We start from the raw sequence: 18176 nt of genomic DNA, 5'->3' as shown, positions 1-18176 counted from the left end.
CAGATCTAGGAGGTGTTATTTCAGTGTTCCCTTTATTTTTTTGAGCTGTGTACATACATACAGATTCTTGAGATAGAGAAATTACCGTATATACTCGAGTATAAGCCGACCTGAATATAAGCCGAGGCCCCTAATTTTACCACAAAAAACTAGGAAAACTTATTGACTCGAGTATAAGCCCAGGGGGGAAATGCAGCAGCTACTGGAAAATTTCTAAAATTAAAATGGTTGGAGTTTTTGGGTGCTGGGAAAGGGGAAGCGGAGGAGGTGTTTTGGTCGTCTGTCTGCCCCTTCCCTGAGCTTGAGGACTGAGTTTCCCCCCCCCCACTTGGAATTCAGTCTGGCTGAATATAGGGGATCTGCGGTGCTCCTATTAACCCCTTCCCGACGGAACAGGAACACTGCAGATCCCCTATATTCAGTAGACCGGGCACTGTCAGCCACAGGGATACCTAATGTGTATAATGTGTTTCACAGTAATTTTCAACTTTTATATGTATTCTAGGGAAAGGAGGGATTTACAACTTTTTTTTAAAGCTTTTTTTCCCCACTATTTTATGGGAGATTCTATACATTGATATTGTGGCTGATAGACCCCCCCACCCTCCTAAAAAAAAAATAAAAAAAAAATTTTTTTGCTGACTCGAGTATAAGCCGAGGGGGGCTTTTTCAGCACAAAAACTGTGCTGAAAAATTCGGCTTATACTCGAGTATATACGGTAGATTTCGAGCTCCCATTGGGGACAGAGACTAATGTATACAACACTGCAGTACATTATTGCAGATCTGTCCTTGATCCAGAGATTTACTCTGAATGCTATATCTGGAGTCTTCTTTCCTTTAGATCAACCCTGCAAGATAATAGGTAGATCTTGACAGACTTAAAGGGGTATTCCCAGCTCGCATACTCAACAGTCTTTACTGCTGTAAAATCTTCTTTCTTCCTGGTTTCTTGCATCATTTGGTGGGCGGGGTTTCACATGCAACCTGCCGTTTAGCTCCGCCCCCAAATTCGTGTGTAGCTCCGCCCACCCATATTGGACTATGAAGTACAGGCAGCAGCAACTCCATTCTGTGTTACATACAGACACTGCCTGTCTCTGCCATAATGAACACAATTGAATTAGCTAGCCTGATAACTGGGAGAACAGAAGAAATGAAAGCAGCTCCTCTCCTCTATCTGAGTGCAGGAAGCTAGGTCACATGGTGTAGACACAGGAATAGCTAGATACACAGGCTCGCTCCCCTGCACTTAGCCCCTCCTCCCTCCCCCCTGAGAGCAGCAGATACATCACTTGACTCATGAGCAGCTAAGTCAGGGCTGTGGCCACAAAAAATTGAATAAAGTAAGATAGTGGACAAACAAAGCAGTTTTGCTGAAGCAGTGTATTTAGGAAAAGTCTTACATCCACATTAACAAGCAGTATAGATAGGATCCTTGTGATGGGACAACCCCTTTAACTTCTTGGAATGGATCTCTTTCTATGAGACGTCTTGCACTATATCAATGATGGGAAATAAATGAACAGCCTTATTTCCATATCTTAAGAATAATTCTGTTCCTCTGTAATTTCCCTTTAAGCCGCACATTTATTGTAAGAAATTCGGTCTAGATCCCGGTAAAGTTATACCGCCAACTTGATTACCAGCAGATTGTCTGTCTTCATAACAATAAATTAGCACTTCCATCTATTGGGGGAATATGCAGCATGTGTCGTCTATTTCCACTTTTTATTTTATAACTACACAATATTTTATTGTAGTTGTCATTGTGCTCCTAAATAATTCTAGTTAAAACCACTTGCTTATTCTTTACTTTTGCATTTAATTTCAGAGGACTTGCAGTACAAATCAATCTGAAGCAAGTAATAATTCTCGTGTATTCTGCTCAAGACTAGAATATTAACAAGGCTGGCACTTTTCGAATTCCTTCTTTAATTTGCATTTATTGCACACAGCGGATAGCCGAACACTTTCCTCGCTTCATGCAGTGCTGCCTATCAGGTAACATTGTCTGTATGGTCAACCTTCCTAGAGTGAAGATAAAATAAATGCTGCTTTATATCCTGTAACTGATTAAATCTGAATTGTATGGGAAAATTTTACATTAGCTTTATGCCAATTCTTTTTATTTTCTTCCTTTTATGACCAGCGTTAGATCGTCAGTCATAGGTGTCGTGTGAATAAATTAAAGAAAATTAATGGAATAAAAGTTTCTATAGATATAAAAAGTGTGAAAAAGTGTCCCCATGTCCCTCTGCGGGACAGAAGGTGGTCACCCTGATCTACACGAGCTGTGGATATTCAGAGGTCTTAGGTGCTAGGAAGATGCTGGAAGTTCTTCCCAAAAAAGTTGAGTGCTTGTAGCTGCAAGTGATGTGATGACCATAAGCCAATATCTAACCAATCACATCTATCCAACCACAAATTCTCAGATGGATGCAAGTCTTGACTCTTGGGCCATTGTTTAGATGGTAAATATTTTTGAGGCAGCCATAGGGCAACCAGGGGCATAACTATCGACATCGGGGTCCCGGCAGTAGCTACTACCGATGTGGATTTTATTTTTAATGGCCTGTTACCTAACGAGCCCTATTTGCTTACCGATCCCCACTCCTGCTCACGGTTGCCGGTGCTTCCCCTTCTGTGGAGGCGGCTGTGTAAGTAAGGTCCCGGGCCTGCGAACCCCACAAACACTATCATTATACTTGGGGGGGGGGGGGGGGTATTTTCAGACCTCCACGTATAATGACAAGAGGCTCAGAGGAGGTGAAGGAACATAAAAATCACTGTTATTAACCTCTCCTGGCTCTGGAAAGCTTCAGGCCTACATGTGTGGGCCGTTGCACGCCCTGGCTCAAGTTGCATCCCATATATCATTAAAGTTGGCCGACATCCTCAAGAAGTGGCAAGTAATAGTGTTTTTTATGTTGTACCCTCCCCTGGGTCTCCATTTATTATACTCTGGGGGGGACATGTCAAAAGTTTACCATGGGACCCTGCCATTCCTCGTTACGCCACTGGCAAAATTGGTTTCAAATTGTTCCTCCTGACCCCTTCCATACTCATTCTCACTCACTTGGTCCCAGCCTCTAGTGATGGCTTATTTTCTTTTAGAACAAAACATTGGGAATGTTTAAATTCAACATGACCGATTCTTTTTTTCTTCTTTGAAATTTGATGGTGGGGTAGTTATTAAACGCAAGCACTTTTACTGCTTTTACAAGACCATTTGATCACCTTCTGGTAAAGAAGCTTTTGCAGAGAATGGGCGTAACCAGGATTTATATTAGGGATAATTGGGGAATATTTTAAGACTGGCATTTCCTATCAATATACTGTTCCATATTATGGACCTCATTGTCTCATTCCATGAGACTCATTTGTAACATTGAAAGCTTTCATGTGCTTTGAGATCTCATTTCTTCGAGGATACTGATACAATTTTAAGCTGATCAGTCTTATGATGTTGTAAAACCTCGATACTCTGTGTTTATACTGTGATTTAATAGTTAAGACATTGTATGATCACAGATGATGGCTCAGTTGCTAGTATGGTTGTCTTGCATCGCTGGGATCTTTGGTTTTGTGGTAAAATTAGGGGCCTCAGCTTATATTCGGGTCGGCTTATACTCGAGAATATACGGTAACTAAATTTCAAATAAATTTAGATTTTCTGGTAACATTTGTTTCATTAATAAATATTGTAATTTACTTCATTAATATGTTTTTACTCTTTTCTATGAAAACCTGCCCTGAAATCCTTTTTGTTTCCCTATTTATTGTTTGGTGGACCATTTGTGGAGAGGGGCAGGTCAGTTCAAAAAGTTACATCTTGGGCGCGTTAGCCTTTAGAACAGTGATATTTAACTTTCATATGAGACCTACATGACATTCTACGTGCATTATTTCCAAACATACAGAATTACCAGTTGAAAGCACAGTCAGGAACAGATGCAGTGATCCTGGTGTCATATGAAAGCTGAGAATATCATCTTTCATATAACACCAGAATCATTGTTTTACACTACACATAACTGCTATAATATAACAGTCTGAGTTCCGTGGTTTAACTAGGAATGGCTAGGCCCAAGGTGAACAATTGACACGAGGCCCCCCCTGCACAAACCGCATTCCTGCACACACTATTATGTGCCATAGTGACCCGTGCACACACTATTATGCCCATAGTGGCCCTTGCACACACTATTACATGCCATAGTGACCCATGCACACACTATTATGCCCATAGTGGCCCCCTGCACACACTATTATGTACTATAGTGGCCCCTGCACACACTATTACGTGCCATAGTGACCCCTGGATACACTATTATGCACCATAGTGGCCCCTGCACACACTATTATGCACCATAGTGGCCCCTGCCCACACTATTATGTACTATAATGGCCCCTGCACACAGTATTGTTCCCCATAGTGGCCCCTGCATACACTATTGCAAGGCTTTTTTTGGAGGCTGATTATGAGGCAGATCCAGCGTCAAAATCCTTGCTAAAAAACTCTGTGTGCACTGATCCTAATGGAAGCAGTAAGTCTACAGAGGAAACTTCTGTAGACTGTCTGTGAAAAGTGTTGTGGGAAAAACCATGATGTGTTGCTGCCGCTGTTTTTCCCGCAGCAATTTTTTTCTGTGGCCTGCTACGTGGGGCCATAGTCAAAGATAAGTAAGTTAGAGCCCTTCTGCATTTGCAAATACCCCAACAATGATCAGGAACAGATGATCCTCGGGAACTCGGGAGGTTGGTCTTATACTAATATACAGCAGATTAAAAGGATTGTAGGGGATGAATTAATTTTGTATCCGCATATAGTTGGCATTTGTTGCCAGTGCATTGTGCTGTTTACACGTGGAGTGACAGATGAGCCTTTGCCTGTTTGTTGGGTGATCATTTGGGGCAATTATTGGGAACAGATATTCCTGAAAATGGCAGTTTTCGATAAGAGGTCCCGCAATTGCTTTGTGTAAAGGGGCTATTAAATTGTAAATAGTGAATGAAATCTGTACAGCACTGGGGAATGTTGTCACGATATAGGCAATGGCAAAAAATAAAGTCATGGAAGTGTCTCTGCAAACATCACATCTAGATGACCACTACGCTTTTATGTATACTGTAAATGGTGGACTATATAGTGTCTATATAAAATGTCATATCTCCCCAGGCTGAATCGGTTTAGATCAGGGCAGAGATTACCAGTTTTTGACTTTACTGCCATCACCTTTCATTTAAATATATTATTATTGCCACCTTAAGGAAAGATATGTTGTTTAGCTGCAGACATTACAAGTAATAAAACCCTGTTCTTGTGTATATCACATAACATTGGTAAAAAGAAGTACATAACCAAAATCATTTATTTTTTCAGAGCTGACATGTTTCATAGCAAAATATAAAGAATTTTACAGGTGCTATAAATTTTCGCTGCTCAGCCTTGAAATCTAATTTTTGCTGTTCAAGGTGCAGAGAAATAAAGCGAGTCGCCAAGGGACCGCGTGTCATAGCGGCTTACAATCCGTGGTGTCTTATTATGCTCAAAATACTTCAATTAGTCCAATCAAGTCTTATCTTTTCTAAAAAGTTGCTAATTTTTTGAGACATTATGCTAATTTAGACCCGGTGGCTTGTGATGGCTCCAGAGAGACTGGACAACCTGGCATTAGTTTGTGGAATCCATGTGAATAAGGCAAATTCTGTTCCCATCTGACATTAGGTTATGTTCACATGGGCATGTTTAGTTACGTGTATTTAATAAAAATCCATAGTGGTTTTGATACATTATATAGTTAATACAAACAACAGCAACATAGAACCTGGAGGAGGAAAGGGATTAGAATTGGAAGAAAAGCCAGGGGAGAAGGATCGGGGTGTTGCAGATCAAAGTCATAGCTAGGTTTCTTGACCCGGGGCAAAGGATTGGTATTCTGTCCTAGCCCTGTGCTTGAAAGGGTTGGCCAGTCTTTCTTTACTCTGTATGTAGAGGTATAATGTCATAACAGCGTAGGTCCCAATCAGGGGTGTAACTTGAGGGGGTGCAGTCACACCCAGGCCCAGGAGCCTTAGGGGGCCCATAAGTACTGGCATCAGTATTGAGATTGCAGCTTCCATATGGCCCATAAGCCAAGGAGACCCACAGATTACTCTAACCACACTAAGTTGGATCAAACTCCTGAGCACCCGTAACCATCACTATAAAGAATTCACTGTAGGGATGAGGTAGGGAGCCCCAAACAAAAGATTGCACCGGAGCCCACAAGACTTTATTTACACCACTGGTCTTAATGCCTGGCTTTCAATACAGCCACCACTTGATTTCACCAATCTCCATGACTCACTATGTAGCACAGTGGTCCCAACATGGCCACTGATGGAGACTTACACTCACCGGCCACTTTATTAGGTACACCATGCTAGTAACGGGTTGGACCCCCTTTTGCCTTCAGAACTGCCTCAATTCTTCGTGGCATAGATTCAACAAGGTGCTGGAAGCATTCCTCAGAGATTTTGGTCCATATTGACATGATGGCATCACACAGTTGCCGCAGATTTGTCGGCTGCACATCCATGATGCGAATCTCCCGTTCCACCACATCCCAAAGATGCTCTATTGGATTGAGATCTGGTGACTGTGGAGGCCATTGGAGTACAGTGAACTCATTGTCATGTTCAAGAAACCAGTCTGAGATGATTCCAGCTTTATGACATGGCGCATTATCCTGCTGAAAGTAGCCATCAGATGTTGGGTACATTGTGGTCATAAAGGGATGGACATGGTCAGCAACAATACTCAGGTAGGCTTTGGCGTTGCAACGATGCTCAATTGGTACCAAGGGGCCCAAAGAGTGCCAAGAAAATATTCCCCACACCATGACACCACCACCACCAGCCTGAACCGTTGATACAAGGCAGGATGGATCCATGCTTTCATGTTGTTGACGCCAAATTCTGACCCTACCATCCGAATGTCGCAGCAGAAATCGAGACTCATCAGACCAGGCAACGTTTTTCCAATCTTCAATTGTCCAATTTCGATGAGCTTGTGCAAATTGTAGCCTCAGTTTCCTGTTCTTAGCTGAAAGGAGTGGCACCCGGTGTGGTCTTCTGCTGCTGTAGCCCATCTGCCTCAAAGTTCGACGTACTGTGCGTTCAGAGATGCTCTTCTGGCTACCTTGGTTGTAACGGGTGGCTATTTGAGTCACTGTTGCCTTTCTGTCAGCTCGAACCAGTCTGGCCATTCTCCTCTGACCTCTGGCATCAACAACGCATTTCCGCCCACAGAACTGCCGCTCACTGGATGTTTTTTCTTTTTCGGACCATTCTCTGTAAACCCTAGAGATGGTTGTGTGTGAAAATCCCAGTAGATCAGCAGTTTCTGAAATACTCAGACCAGCCCTTCTGGCACCAACAACCATGCCACGTTCAAAGGCACTCAAATCACCTTTCTTCCCCATACTGATGCTCGGTTTGAACTGCAGGAGATTGTCTTGACCATGTCTACATGCCTAAATGCACTGAGTTGCCGCCATGTGATTGGCTGATTAGAAATTAAGTGTTAACGAGCAGTTGGACAGGTGTACCTAATAAAGTGGCCGGTGAGTGTATGTGACCTGGCACTGGCATAGCACTACAATGAACCAATTTCCCTTATCACTTGCAGTATAGTTCAATGGAAGCAACTGAAGGGCATGTCTGATCACATGACCCTCCATTAATCACTATATTCAGACAGTACCACATGGTCAAAGATGTGGCTGTATTAAAAGCAAGGTATTGGTAGCAATGCACACATAGGATGATATCCGTAAGTCACCTTATAAGCAAACTCCAGAACATTTTGAAAAGTAAAGAGTGTGAACCCTGGTCAAGACAAATTGGTTTCTCAGCACCCCCTTACACTGAGCACCTGGGGAACGTGCTTTGGTAACCTTCCTACCTACAACCCTGTTTAAAGGAATTCTATCATTAGAATCCCTTTTTTAGTACTACCAGGTCGAAAAAGCCTTAAGAAAGGCTATTCTTCCCCTACCTTTAGAATTTTTCTCCATGCCACCATTCCAGTGATATTCCCGGCTTTCTCTGTATGCAAATGAGTCTCCAGACAGCACAGGGGGCGGTCCTCCTGCGCTCAAACAGCATAGGAGGCGTGCCTTGTGCTGCCTGAAGACTCTCCAGCAACGTCCTTCTTCTTCTACATCTGTGCGCATCCTCCTGTGTCTTCTTCCAGCAAGACTGCATTTACTCATGTAGCGGCCACAGAAAAATGGCTGACAAGACATACGCAGTACACTCATGTATTTCTACGGAGTACAGAGCATACTGAGCATGCTCAGTATCTCTGTACTGGCATCACTTGTGCGTTGGATGCTGATACTGAGCAATCTCACTGGAAGAAGACGCAGGAGGACACGCTGTAGAAGAAGAAGGGAGTCGCTAGAGAGTCTCCAGGCATCACAAGGGACACCTTCTATGCTGTTTTAGTGCGGGGGAGCCACCCCTGTGCAGTCTGGAGACTCATTTACATACAGAGAAAACCGGGAATATCACCAGAATGGCGGCACGGAGAAAAATTCTAAAGGTAGGAGAAGAATAGCCTTTCTTAAGGATATTCCGAAGTGGTAGTACTGAAAAAAGGGATTCTAATGATAGTATCCCTTTAAAAACTAAATAATACTCTGCAATACAAATCCGCTACTAGGAATATTAGGATAATGTGGGATATTAAGAAAATGGACACATGAGAAAAGGAAATACTAGTAATATGCAGATTGGTTCGGGATATGTAAAAAATAATTCTGCGAAGATAGGAAAGGAACAAAGAAGAACAAGACAAGTTCTAAGGGGCATGGGAAAATGAATTCATGAGGAATGCCTGAAAGAACTAAAGGCTATGTACTATGATCGATGGAGGTCCAACCTTAGGGACTCACGCGGGTCTGAAAATGACAGGACCTCTTCACATTGTCTCCCCGTACAGCAGAACTTCCACCCAGCCAGATAGAAACTGGTATAAGGAGCAGTCCAGCAAAAATACAATTTTCCATCCCTTCATCTTTCATATTATATTGCACTCCCCATCCTGTCTGTTTCAGATCAGATATCATCTTAAAGCTGAAGCTCCATGTTGCAAAAACCACAACATTTTACAGTACCTGCAGAGTAAATGGGGTTCTGGCTCATCCCATCCACACATTACAGAAAAAAATCTGCAGCAGAAAAGCTGCGATTTAAAAAATGGCCAAGTGTTTGGAAATCGCGGCATGTCAGTTATACCAATGGAAACGCTATATACAGAGGTATAATGAGGGCAGATAGTCAGCAGAGGTAAACTGTGAAAAAACAATGAAAGAGGCTGTAGAAAATTGTCTCTGTACTGTGACATCACTGTGTGTATTATCCCTGTACTGTGACATCACTGTGTGTATTATCTCTGTACTGTGACATCACTGTGTGTATTATCCCTGTACTGTGACATCACTGTGTATATTATCCATGTACTGTGACATCACTGTGTATATTATCCCTGTACTGTGACATCACTGTGTATATTATCCATGTACTGTGACATCACTGTGTGTATTATCCCTGTACTGTGACATCACTGTGTATATTATCCCTGTACTGTGACATCACTGTGTGTATTATCCATGTACTGTGACATCACTGTGTGTATTATCCCTGTACTGTGACATCACTGTGTATTATCCCTGTACTGTGACATCACTGTGTATATTATCCCTGTACTGTGACATCACTGTGTGTATTATCCATGTACTGTGACATCACTGTGTATTATCCCTGTACTGTGACATCACTGTGTATATTATCCCTGTACTGTGACATCACTGTGTATATTATCCCTGTACTGTGACATCACTGTGTATATTATCCCTGTACTGTGACATCACTGTGTATATTATCCCTGTACTGTGACATCACTGTGTTTATTATCCCTGTACTGTGACATCACTGCATTTATTATCCCTATCCTGTAACACCACTGTGTGCATTATCCCTGTATGAGAGCACTATGTGTATTATTACCATACTGTGAGATCAGTGTGCAAATTATCCTGATACAGTGACATCACTGTGTGCATTATCCCTATATTGTGACATTATTGTGTACATTATCTGTACTGTAAAACCTCTATGTGCAATATCCCTGTGAGCAAAAGAGACTAAAATAATCGTATAATTTTCATGTTCTAAATTTGCTGCTTAAGGATAAGACCCCACGTAGTGAGCCACAGCCAAAAAACACGTAGGAAAAGACCATGGCAGAAATGTCTTTTCACTGTTTTTCTGCAGACTTTCTGCCCCCAATTCTACCATGGTTTCTGTTGGTGTAATTGACACGCCGCAATTTTCAAAAATGTGACTCTTTTTGAGAACGGAGCTTTTCTGCTGCAATTTCTTTTCTGCAATGTGTGGATGGGATTAGCCAGAGTCCCATCTATTTTGCAGGTAATGTAATATGCTGCGTTTTTGAAACACGCCTGGCCTAAGATGGTTATGGTAGACTGAGGCCCTGTTGCAAGTTTTGCTATGGGATCCCAAGGTTACTTGTTACTGTCCTGTCTCTCTACATCCACCTCCTGTCAGGGTTTGTACGATTGTGTACTGGTCTCCTTGCTTGGCTATGGTGCTCTATAAATCCTGTAAACTCTTTATTTTTCACTACATTGTAAAACATACCGTAGCCAACTCTGCTTTTAATACAAATGAATCCTGCAAGGTAAAACCTCTCTTTATGATCCTTATCTCTGTTCTCCTAAACATCTAAGTATAACCCATAGGTATGATGTGAATAGAGCCTAATGCAGAGGACACTTTCTAAGTTATCCCATAACTTGGACGCTATCACTCCATTAGCTGAGATTACAGGATTATTTCCCCGCTCCTATATTGGCTAAACATATAAAATGAATGTTCGGGTTGCTAATTACTAAACACCTGCCTGCTTTCCTAATGAGATCTCTCTTTTTTTAATCGTCTGTTCATTTCTTGCTCTTCACTTCTATATTTTTGATTGCTTTTGATTCCTTTGAGTGCTTTCTAAACAATCTTACAACCTAATGTGTCGGCCTCCTTAACAAACACGCTTCCATCTGCATTTCAAATATAAAAACAAACCTTGCAATCTGTTTGCAAATGTTGAGATTTCTGAAGGGATCCTTGTGAATTGGTATTTCAGAAAAAGTCTTGTTTACACACAAGTCGCTGCTTTCCCGGCAATGTTAGCATCGATTTGCTAAATATTTTAATGGACATGATATCCAAATTGACCTAAAATATAATTTTACAAGCATAGCCATGAAATAAAAGTTGGAAGATTTGCAATAGAAATAGGAATGGTAGTTAAAGGAGTTCTAGTGGGACTATGTTGTGGCCTCTTCACTACATACCAAGGACAGCCCTATACATTGTATGGTGAAGGCAAAGGGACCAGTTCCAAACCATGAAAGGTCTGGAGGTGAAAGAACTGCGATCAACCTGGTCACAGATATAAGATGGCTTTATGGATCTTTGATACACAACGTGTTTCGGGGTTATAGTACTTTTGTTTTGCGCATGCTCAGCATCTAACCAGAGACGTCATCAGAAGGAGAAGACATCATTGTGCCGGGGCATACAAGAAAAGTCTATTGTCATTGCGCAAAGGCCTGGCTAAAACCTCAGCATGGTTCTGTGCCGATACCGCGCATGTGCGAACTTTCGTTTCATGCACACTCAGTATCTAACCAGAGACACCCTTGGAAAGAGTGTCTCCCTTCTCCTTTACGACCAAACATTGTTGTTCTTTATGAACATATGTCGTATGGTTGTTGTGGCCTAGCTCACAACCCAACAAGGTGAGAGGCTACTCTTTCACTTTACGTTGCTCTACTTGTGGAACTAAGATGTCTTAGAAATTAGATATCTTCTTAGAGGAAAAATAGCATTGATGATTATGGAAATGTATAGACTGTCCCTTCCTCTGGTTGAACTTGATGGACATATGTCTTTTTTCAACCCTACTAAACACGTAACTATTAGAGATGAGCGAACAGTAAAATGTTCGATATTCGATATTCGTTTTGAGTAGCCCCTCAATGTTCGACTACTCGAATTGAATATCGAACCCTATTATACTCTATGGGGGGAAAATGCTCGTTTCAGGGGTAGGCAACATTCAATCAAATAGAACTTACCAAGTCCACGAGTGAGGGTCGGGCTGGATTCTCCGAGAAGTCTTCTCCGTGCAGCGTCCCCGCGGCGTCTTCCGGCTCTGAATTTACTCTGCCAGGCACCGGGCCTGGGCAGAGCCGACTGCACATGTCCGCACTACAAGAAAATGGCCGCTTACAGTCAAAGCGGCCATTTTCTTGTAGCACGGGCATGCGCAGTCGGCTCTGCCCAGGCCCGATGCCTGGCAGAGTGAATTCAGAGCCGGAAGACGCCGCGGGGACGCTGCACGGAGAAGACTTCTAAAGGTAGGAGAAGAACCAGCGTTGATTGGCCGACTGTATAGCATTCGGCCAATCAACGCTGGTTCTGCAACAAATTTTTCCATTCGAATAGCGAGTAGTATTCGATCGAGTACGAGTATTTCGAATACCGTAGTATTCAATCAAATACCTACTTGATCGAATACTACTCGCTCATCTCTAGTAACTATGTAACTTTACAGTTGGTTTTCTATTAAAAGAAAGTTAGATAGGTTAACAAAGTATATTACAAGTATATTACAAAACACATTCTTACAAATTTACAACTTGCTTTGATATAACTCCATCCTATAGCAATTCCTTCCTCATCTCTCTGCTGTTCATTACTTGTCTCCAATTTTCTACTTGCAGTTATTCTTAGCAGGTTAAACAATCTGGTATATTCAGGATCTGAAATGAGCGAGTCATATTTACATGCAAATTTCATCTTCATGTATTTTAATTCATACGTTAACCGTCATCTTTCTACCAGTCTGGAATATATCATTGACAAGCACAGATGTGTGAATAACGTCTGGCAAATTAGCTGACCTGGAATCAATAATGAGTGAGAGAATAAAGATACACCTAGAGATATTTTATGTTGAAGATGTGTTTTACTTATTTTGGCTAAAATGTCAATTATTTTTATGAAAATTCTTGTTGTACAGTAAATTTTTCAGTTTATAATCAATCTGAGGTTACAATTTGCCTTATTGTGTAAACTCGATATCAGTAAATACCGATGTGTCAAGCCTTACCTTAGCTCAAATTTCTTAAGAAACCAATTCAATACATATAGAAAATGACATATTTGACACAAATTACTAGACGTGACCATGGACTGATGTTTATCCTCTGGAAGTAAGCAGAATGGGTAATGGCATGCAATGATCTAGAAAACTGTGAGGACTTGGTGCAGAAAATATAATGGAAAATTAGAGAACGTTTTATTATACAAACAATACCATTTCTGTCTCAATATTGGCCTGAAAGTGGACAACTCCTTTAAGAATAATTAGGGCTGTGGCTCAACTATTACGGTGACTACATGTCATATAGGATGTCCTGGATTTTAGACCTTGGACAGACCTAGTAGAAAAAGTAACTAAATAGATGTAGATGGAGGAAACGTGAATTACAATAGACCCATTAAATGTTAGGTCTCCGTAGAGACTCCAGCCTACATTCTGCTTAAAATTGGCGGAGAGAAAAGTCCTGCAAGGAGGAATTTCGCTCTTCCCCATTTTCAGGCAGACCCCATTATAGTTTATTTTCTATGTTCTAATTTCTGCATGTAACTGCTTTTTAAGCAAGAGGGGTTTCCGTCTTTTGAGTCCCTGACTGGACCCAAGGATGAAACCCAAATATTACTGTTAGTAATACTTTATTAAGTAATTGTGGCAAAGCATAGTATATAACGTAGATATATTTGGTATTGTCGGATCTCTTACCATAAAATTAACACTATTTGTGGTGGATGTTAAATGACTGGTGTATAGAGATGCAAATTTAGTAGCTTAAATTAGCCAAACTAGACACCCATCTGTTTCAGGGTTCATGCCCTTCTTCAGGACAGAGCAGGACACTAGTAGGCCAAACGAGATACCCTATGAGATCCACCTTGTGTAGGGAAACTAACTTAGGGTGGGTTCACATCTGTGAACGGTCTCCACTCTAACCATTCCGGCGGGTTTCTGTATTTGGCCCCAAGAAATTGGATAGGTGTCTGCTTAAAGAAAACGGTTTCGCCACGGAGAGGCAGAAGACGCTCACAGGTGGTCACTTTGCAAACCCATTCAAGTGAATGGGTTTGAAAACTGACTGCCAGGTTTCCGTCTCCTGTCCAGTTTCTCGGGGCAGAAGACGGAAACCTGCCAGATTGGCTAAAGTGGAGACTGGGCGCAGGTGTGAACCCGCTCCTTAGAGGCAATTCTTCATAGGAAAATAATTGTAAATGATCTCTCTTCTAGAAGGCTACAGCCCATTGTAAAGATGATAAATTGTCAAAAATATATGAAACAGCTTTGCCATAGAAAACTATGGGTACATCACATGTTGTATGGGATATTTCTATTTGTTTTCCTTTTGGCATGGTGTGACTGGTGCTTAAATATGTACTGCTTTGACAGACCTTAACTTGGGGATTTAGTTGGTTCCTTAAAACTTTTAGAAAAAAAACTTTGAGATTTTTGCCACCTCAGGTCTGTTCTTCACAACATGACTTACACTCCAGTTTTTTTTTTAGATCTATATTTCATTCCTCCATTCATATAAATGAAATGACATATGGACCTTCTGGTAACACAATACGGAAAGTAATATGAGCAATTTGATTCCGTGGCTATGTCAGCAAATTCATGTCAGCAGTTTTCTAAACTCTATGATGGAGGCGCCTTAGAGGAGCGAGAAGGCAATACCTCTCCGTCCTATTTCTCAATGCATTTGGTTGGAAATTCAGGCAGAAATAAAACGTGTCAGCAAGGTACAAAATAGATCAGCAGAGAATTTAACAGATGCAATTGGCTTTTTGGAGGCTGCGACATTTACTTAGAACAGGTAATTTTAAACCCAATGGAACTGAAAGACACGCTGAGGGATTTACTTGACCTGTGAAACACAATTTCCAATAGGCAAAAGTCACCGGTGTAGGTGCTCGAGCTCTCAGTTCATTTGTAAGAAGAAATCAAAGCTTGTTTTGTCCTTTTCCTGTTTTACCGACTGGGAAGACATTGCATTGTGCTCATAGAAACAAAACCGTCCCCATTAATGTTTCATTACTCAGAGGCTCCATTTAATATTACAATGTTTTTCTAAGTGTTTGGCTGGAAAATTCTGCTTCTTGGTAAAACAGATGGAAAAATGAATTCCAAAAACATAAAATGTAGTGATAAAATTAGAATAAAAAAAACAAAAAAACATAATTTTTGTCGCTGTATTGTTAGGTTGTGTTTAATCCAGTTCATGCATAATTACTCTAAGTCCACACCTGCGTTCCTGTAACTGTTCTTGACTAGAAGAACAGAAACAAGATTCATCAATGACGGAAAACACATCCTGAGAGACCCCAATGATTATGATGGAGTCCATCAAGGGTTTTTCTTTGACAGACATCACTGGACACAAAAGTCAACCTTGGAGGACTTGTTTGTTTGGGATTTCAGCTGGACATTGCACCAAATCTCACAGATATGAAAGTAACCTTATATCTTGAATATTTGGTTGCTTTGGTTGCAATGTTTGTCTGGTATTTTGACTATCAAGACAATAATACTTGTATACTACTTGTCAAATTTGTATGCATGTACTGTAAATTTGCATGTATGTATGTATTATTATTATTATTATTTAATCCCCTCTGTAATAATTAAATAAATATTAGATGATAATTAATAAAATAAAAAATAATAATAAATTAAAATATATTATTTTAGAAAACAATTCTGGGGATACAACATGCTATATTGCTTTGAGTTTATGAAAAATTCTGAAAATAAAGCCCAAATGGGTTGCACACTTGGGTCTCAATATTTTGCTGGCACTAAAATGTAGGCTCCGGGGCCACACGGTGGCTCAGTGGTTAGCACCAGGGCCGGCGTCAGCGCACAGCATAGTCGGGCAAGTGCCGGGGCCCACAGAGCCTCTGGGGGCCCCCCGGCACTTGCCTGTCACAATTTCAGCTCATCGGCGTCCGTCCGCCGATGAGCTGAATACATACGCGATGCAGGAGCTGTGAGATCAGCTCCTGCTTTAAAGCTCCGGCCCGGCTTGCGTGTGTAGGCGCGATGACGTCATCACATCACGCTTACACACGCAAGCCGGGCCGGAGCTAAGCAGGAGCTGATCTCACAGCTCCTGCATCGCGTATGTGACTGGAGAGAGGAGCCTCGGGGGAACGATGGAAGGTGAGTGATAGAAGGTGAGTGTAAGTGTTTGTTTTGTATTACATATTAAGGTGGAACATAATGAAGGGGGCCCATGAAACTGGGGGGAAAATGAAGAGGAGGGGGGGGAACGGCATGACACTGGGGAAGATGAAGGGGGTGGGGAGAGAACGGCATGAAACTGGGGACAGAGGTGGAGGGGGCCCAATGAAACTGGGGGGCAAATGAAGGGGAGGGGGGGGACGGCATGACACTGGGGAAGATGAAGGGGGTGGGGAGAGAACGGCATGACACTGGGGACAGAGATGGAAGGGGCCCAATGAAACTGAGGGGGCAAATGAAGGGGAGGGTGGAACAGCATGACACTGGGGCAGAGACGGGGGACATGAAACTGTGGGCAGATGAAGGGAGAGAACGTGATGAAACTGGGGACAGAGATGGAGGGGGGGACATGAAACTGGGGGCAGAGGAAGGGTGTATATGAAACTGGGGGAGAGATGGAGGGGGGGCATATAATTTACGGGTGACTGTAGGAGGATTATACTGTGTGGGAGCACATGATAAATGAATGAGAATGGGTGGAATCAACATAAAAGTGGGTGGAGCCAAATTTGCAGCGGCGCACAGAGCGCGCCGCACATTTTGCCCCTCTTTCTACTCTTTAAAAGATTGGGAGGTATGGCGTTGGTGACGCCACACTCCTGCATGATGTCACTCGCTTCATCTGCAACGCACAGTGTCTCGACTCCCCCACCTCCTTTACAAGGGGGCCCACTGAGGCTCTGTCGCCCAAGGGCCCATAAAAACCTGGAGCCGGCCCTGGTTAGCACTGCAGCCTTGCAGTGCTGGAGTCCTGGTGTTCGAATCCCACCAGGGGCATAAAACCATCTGCGAGGAGTTTGTATGTTCTCCCCGTGTTTGCATGGATTTCCATCCCATATTCCAAAGACATACTGATAGGTAAAAATGTGCATTGTGAGCTCTATGTGGGGCTCACAATCTACATTTAAAAAAAATAAAAAATAAATAAAAAAATAAAATGTAGGCTCCTTGAGGGTTAATTCTGAATGACATTTCCAGCGGCCCAACAAAAGACAATTAATCAAAGCACATGATGACTTATGGGAACAGCTTAGAAACTTTATTATACTATACAATTACTAAAAGCTGATTTTAGAAACATATTTTAAGATGTCACTCTATGCAGGCACATGAAGTCTATGCGGCTTTGTGCTATAGAGCAGTACCAAGCGCTGCTTCCATTTACCGCCATATTGTAGAGAATGATATTTTTCTGTAAAGGCGATGCCATACTTTCAAGCAGTATCATACCGTATGCAATCTGACTCTTTATGACTTGTATAAAATCTAAGGCATGCAGAGATACAGAATCGCCCCGAGCTACCCGGTGAATAACAAAATTAAAAATTAAAATAATTAAAAATTAAAATATCAATCTGGTCACTTCGTACATTTTAGTTTCAAAAGTATTTATTGTATGAAAACATAGCAGTAGCTTGGTGTATGACATTATAGAGCGGCACTGGATACAACAGCTAATGGTGTAAGATTAGAGAATTACAGAAGTGCCATCTATAGTAGGAGCAAAGTTACCTGTCCCGGGGATTATAATTGCAAATAATATGTCAGACCAGGAGTATGTGACATGGAAGTCCAGGGGGTGCACACCATATCGAAATACGTTTGAGTATCAGTTATGGTAGCGTTAGGTGTTAACTCATGTGATGACCTCCAACAACAGGAGGGTTGGAGTCCTCCATTTCCATGGTGCATGAAGTCTAGTGGA

General features: G+C 41.9%; 1 protein-coding gene across 1 annotated transcript in view; it reads right to left on the bottom strand.

The window, feature by feature from the left end:
- The window catches only part of LOC142201132 (MORN repeat-containing protein 3-like), a 74724-nt gene extending 57043 nt beyond the window's left edge, over positions 1–17681 (bottom strand). Inside the window, exons 1-2 of the mRNA XM_075271957.1 lie at positions 17617–17681; positions 15475–15498 (exon numbers count right to left, since the gene is read on the bottom strand). Of these exons, the coding sequence (XP_075128058.1) occupies positions 15475–15498; positions 17617–17681 (89 nt within the window). The remainder of the gene's footprint in view (positions 1–15474; positions 15499–17616) is intronic.
- Between the last annotated feature and the right edge of the window lie 495 nt (positions 17682–18176).

The sequence above is a fragment of the Leptodactylus fuscus genome, chromosome 4, assembly GCF_031893055.1.
Source record: "Leptodactylus fuscus isolate aLepFus1 chromosome 4, aLepFus1.hap2, whole genome shotgun sequence".
In the NCBI taxonomy this organism is placed as follows: domain Eukaryota; kingdom Metazoa; phylum Chordata; class Amphibia; order Anura; family Leptodactylidae; genus Leptodactylus; species Leptodactylus fuscus.
This window is presented reverse-complemented; position numbering and strand designations above follow the sequence as displayed.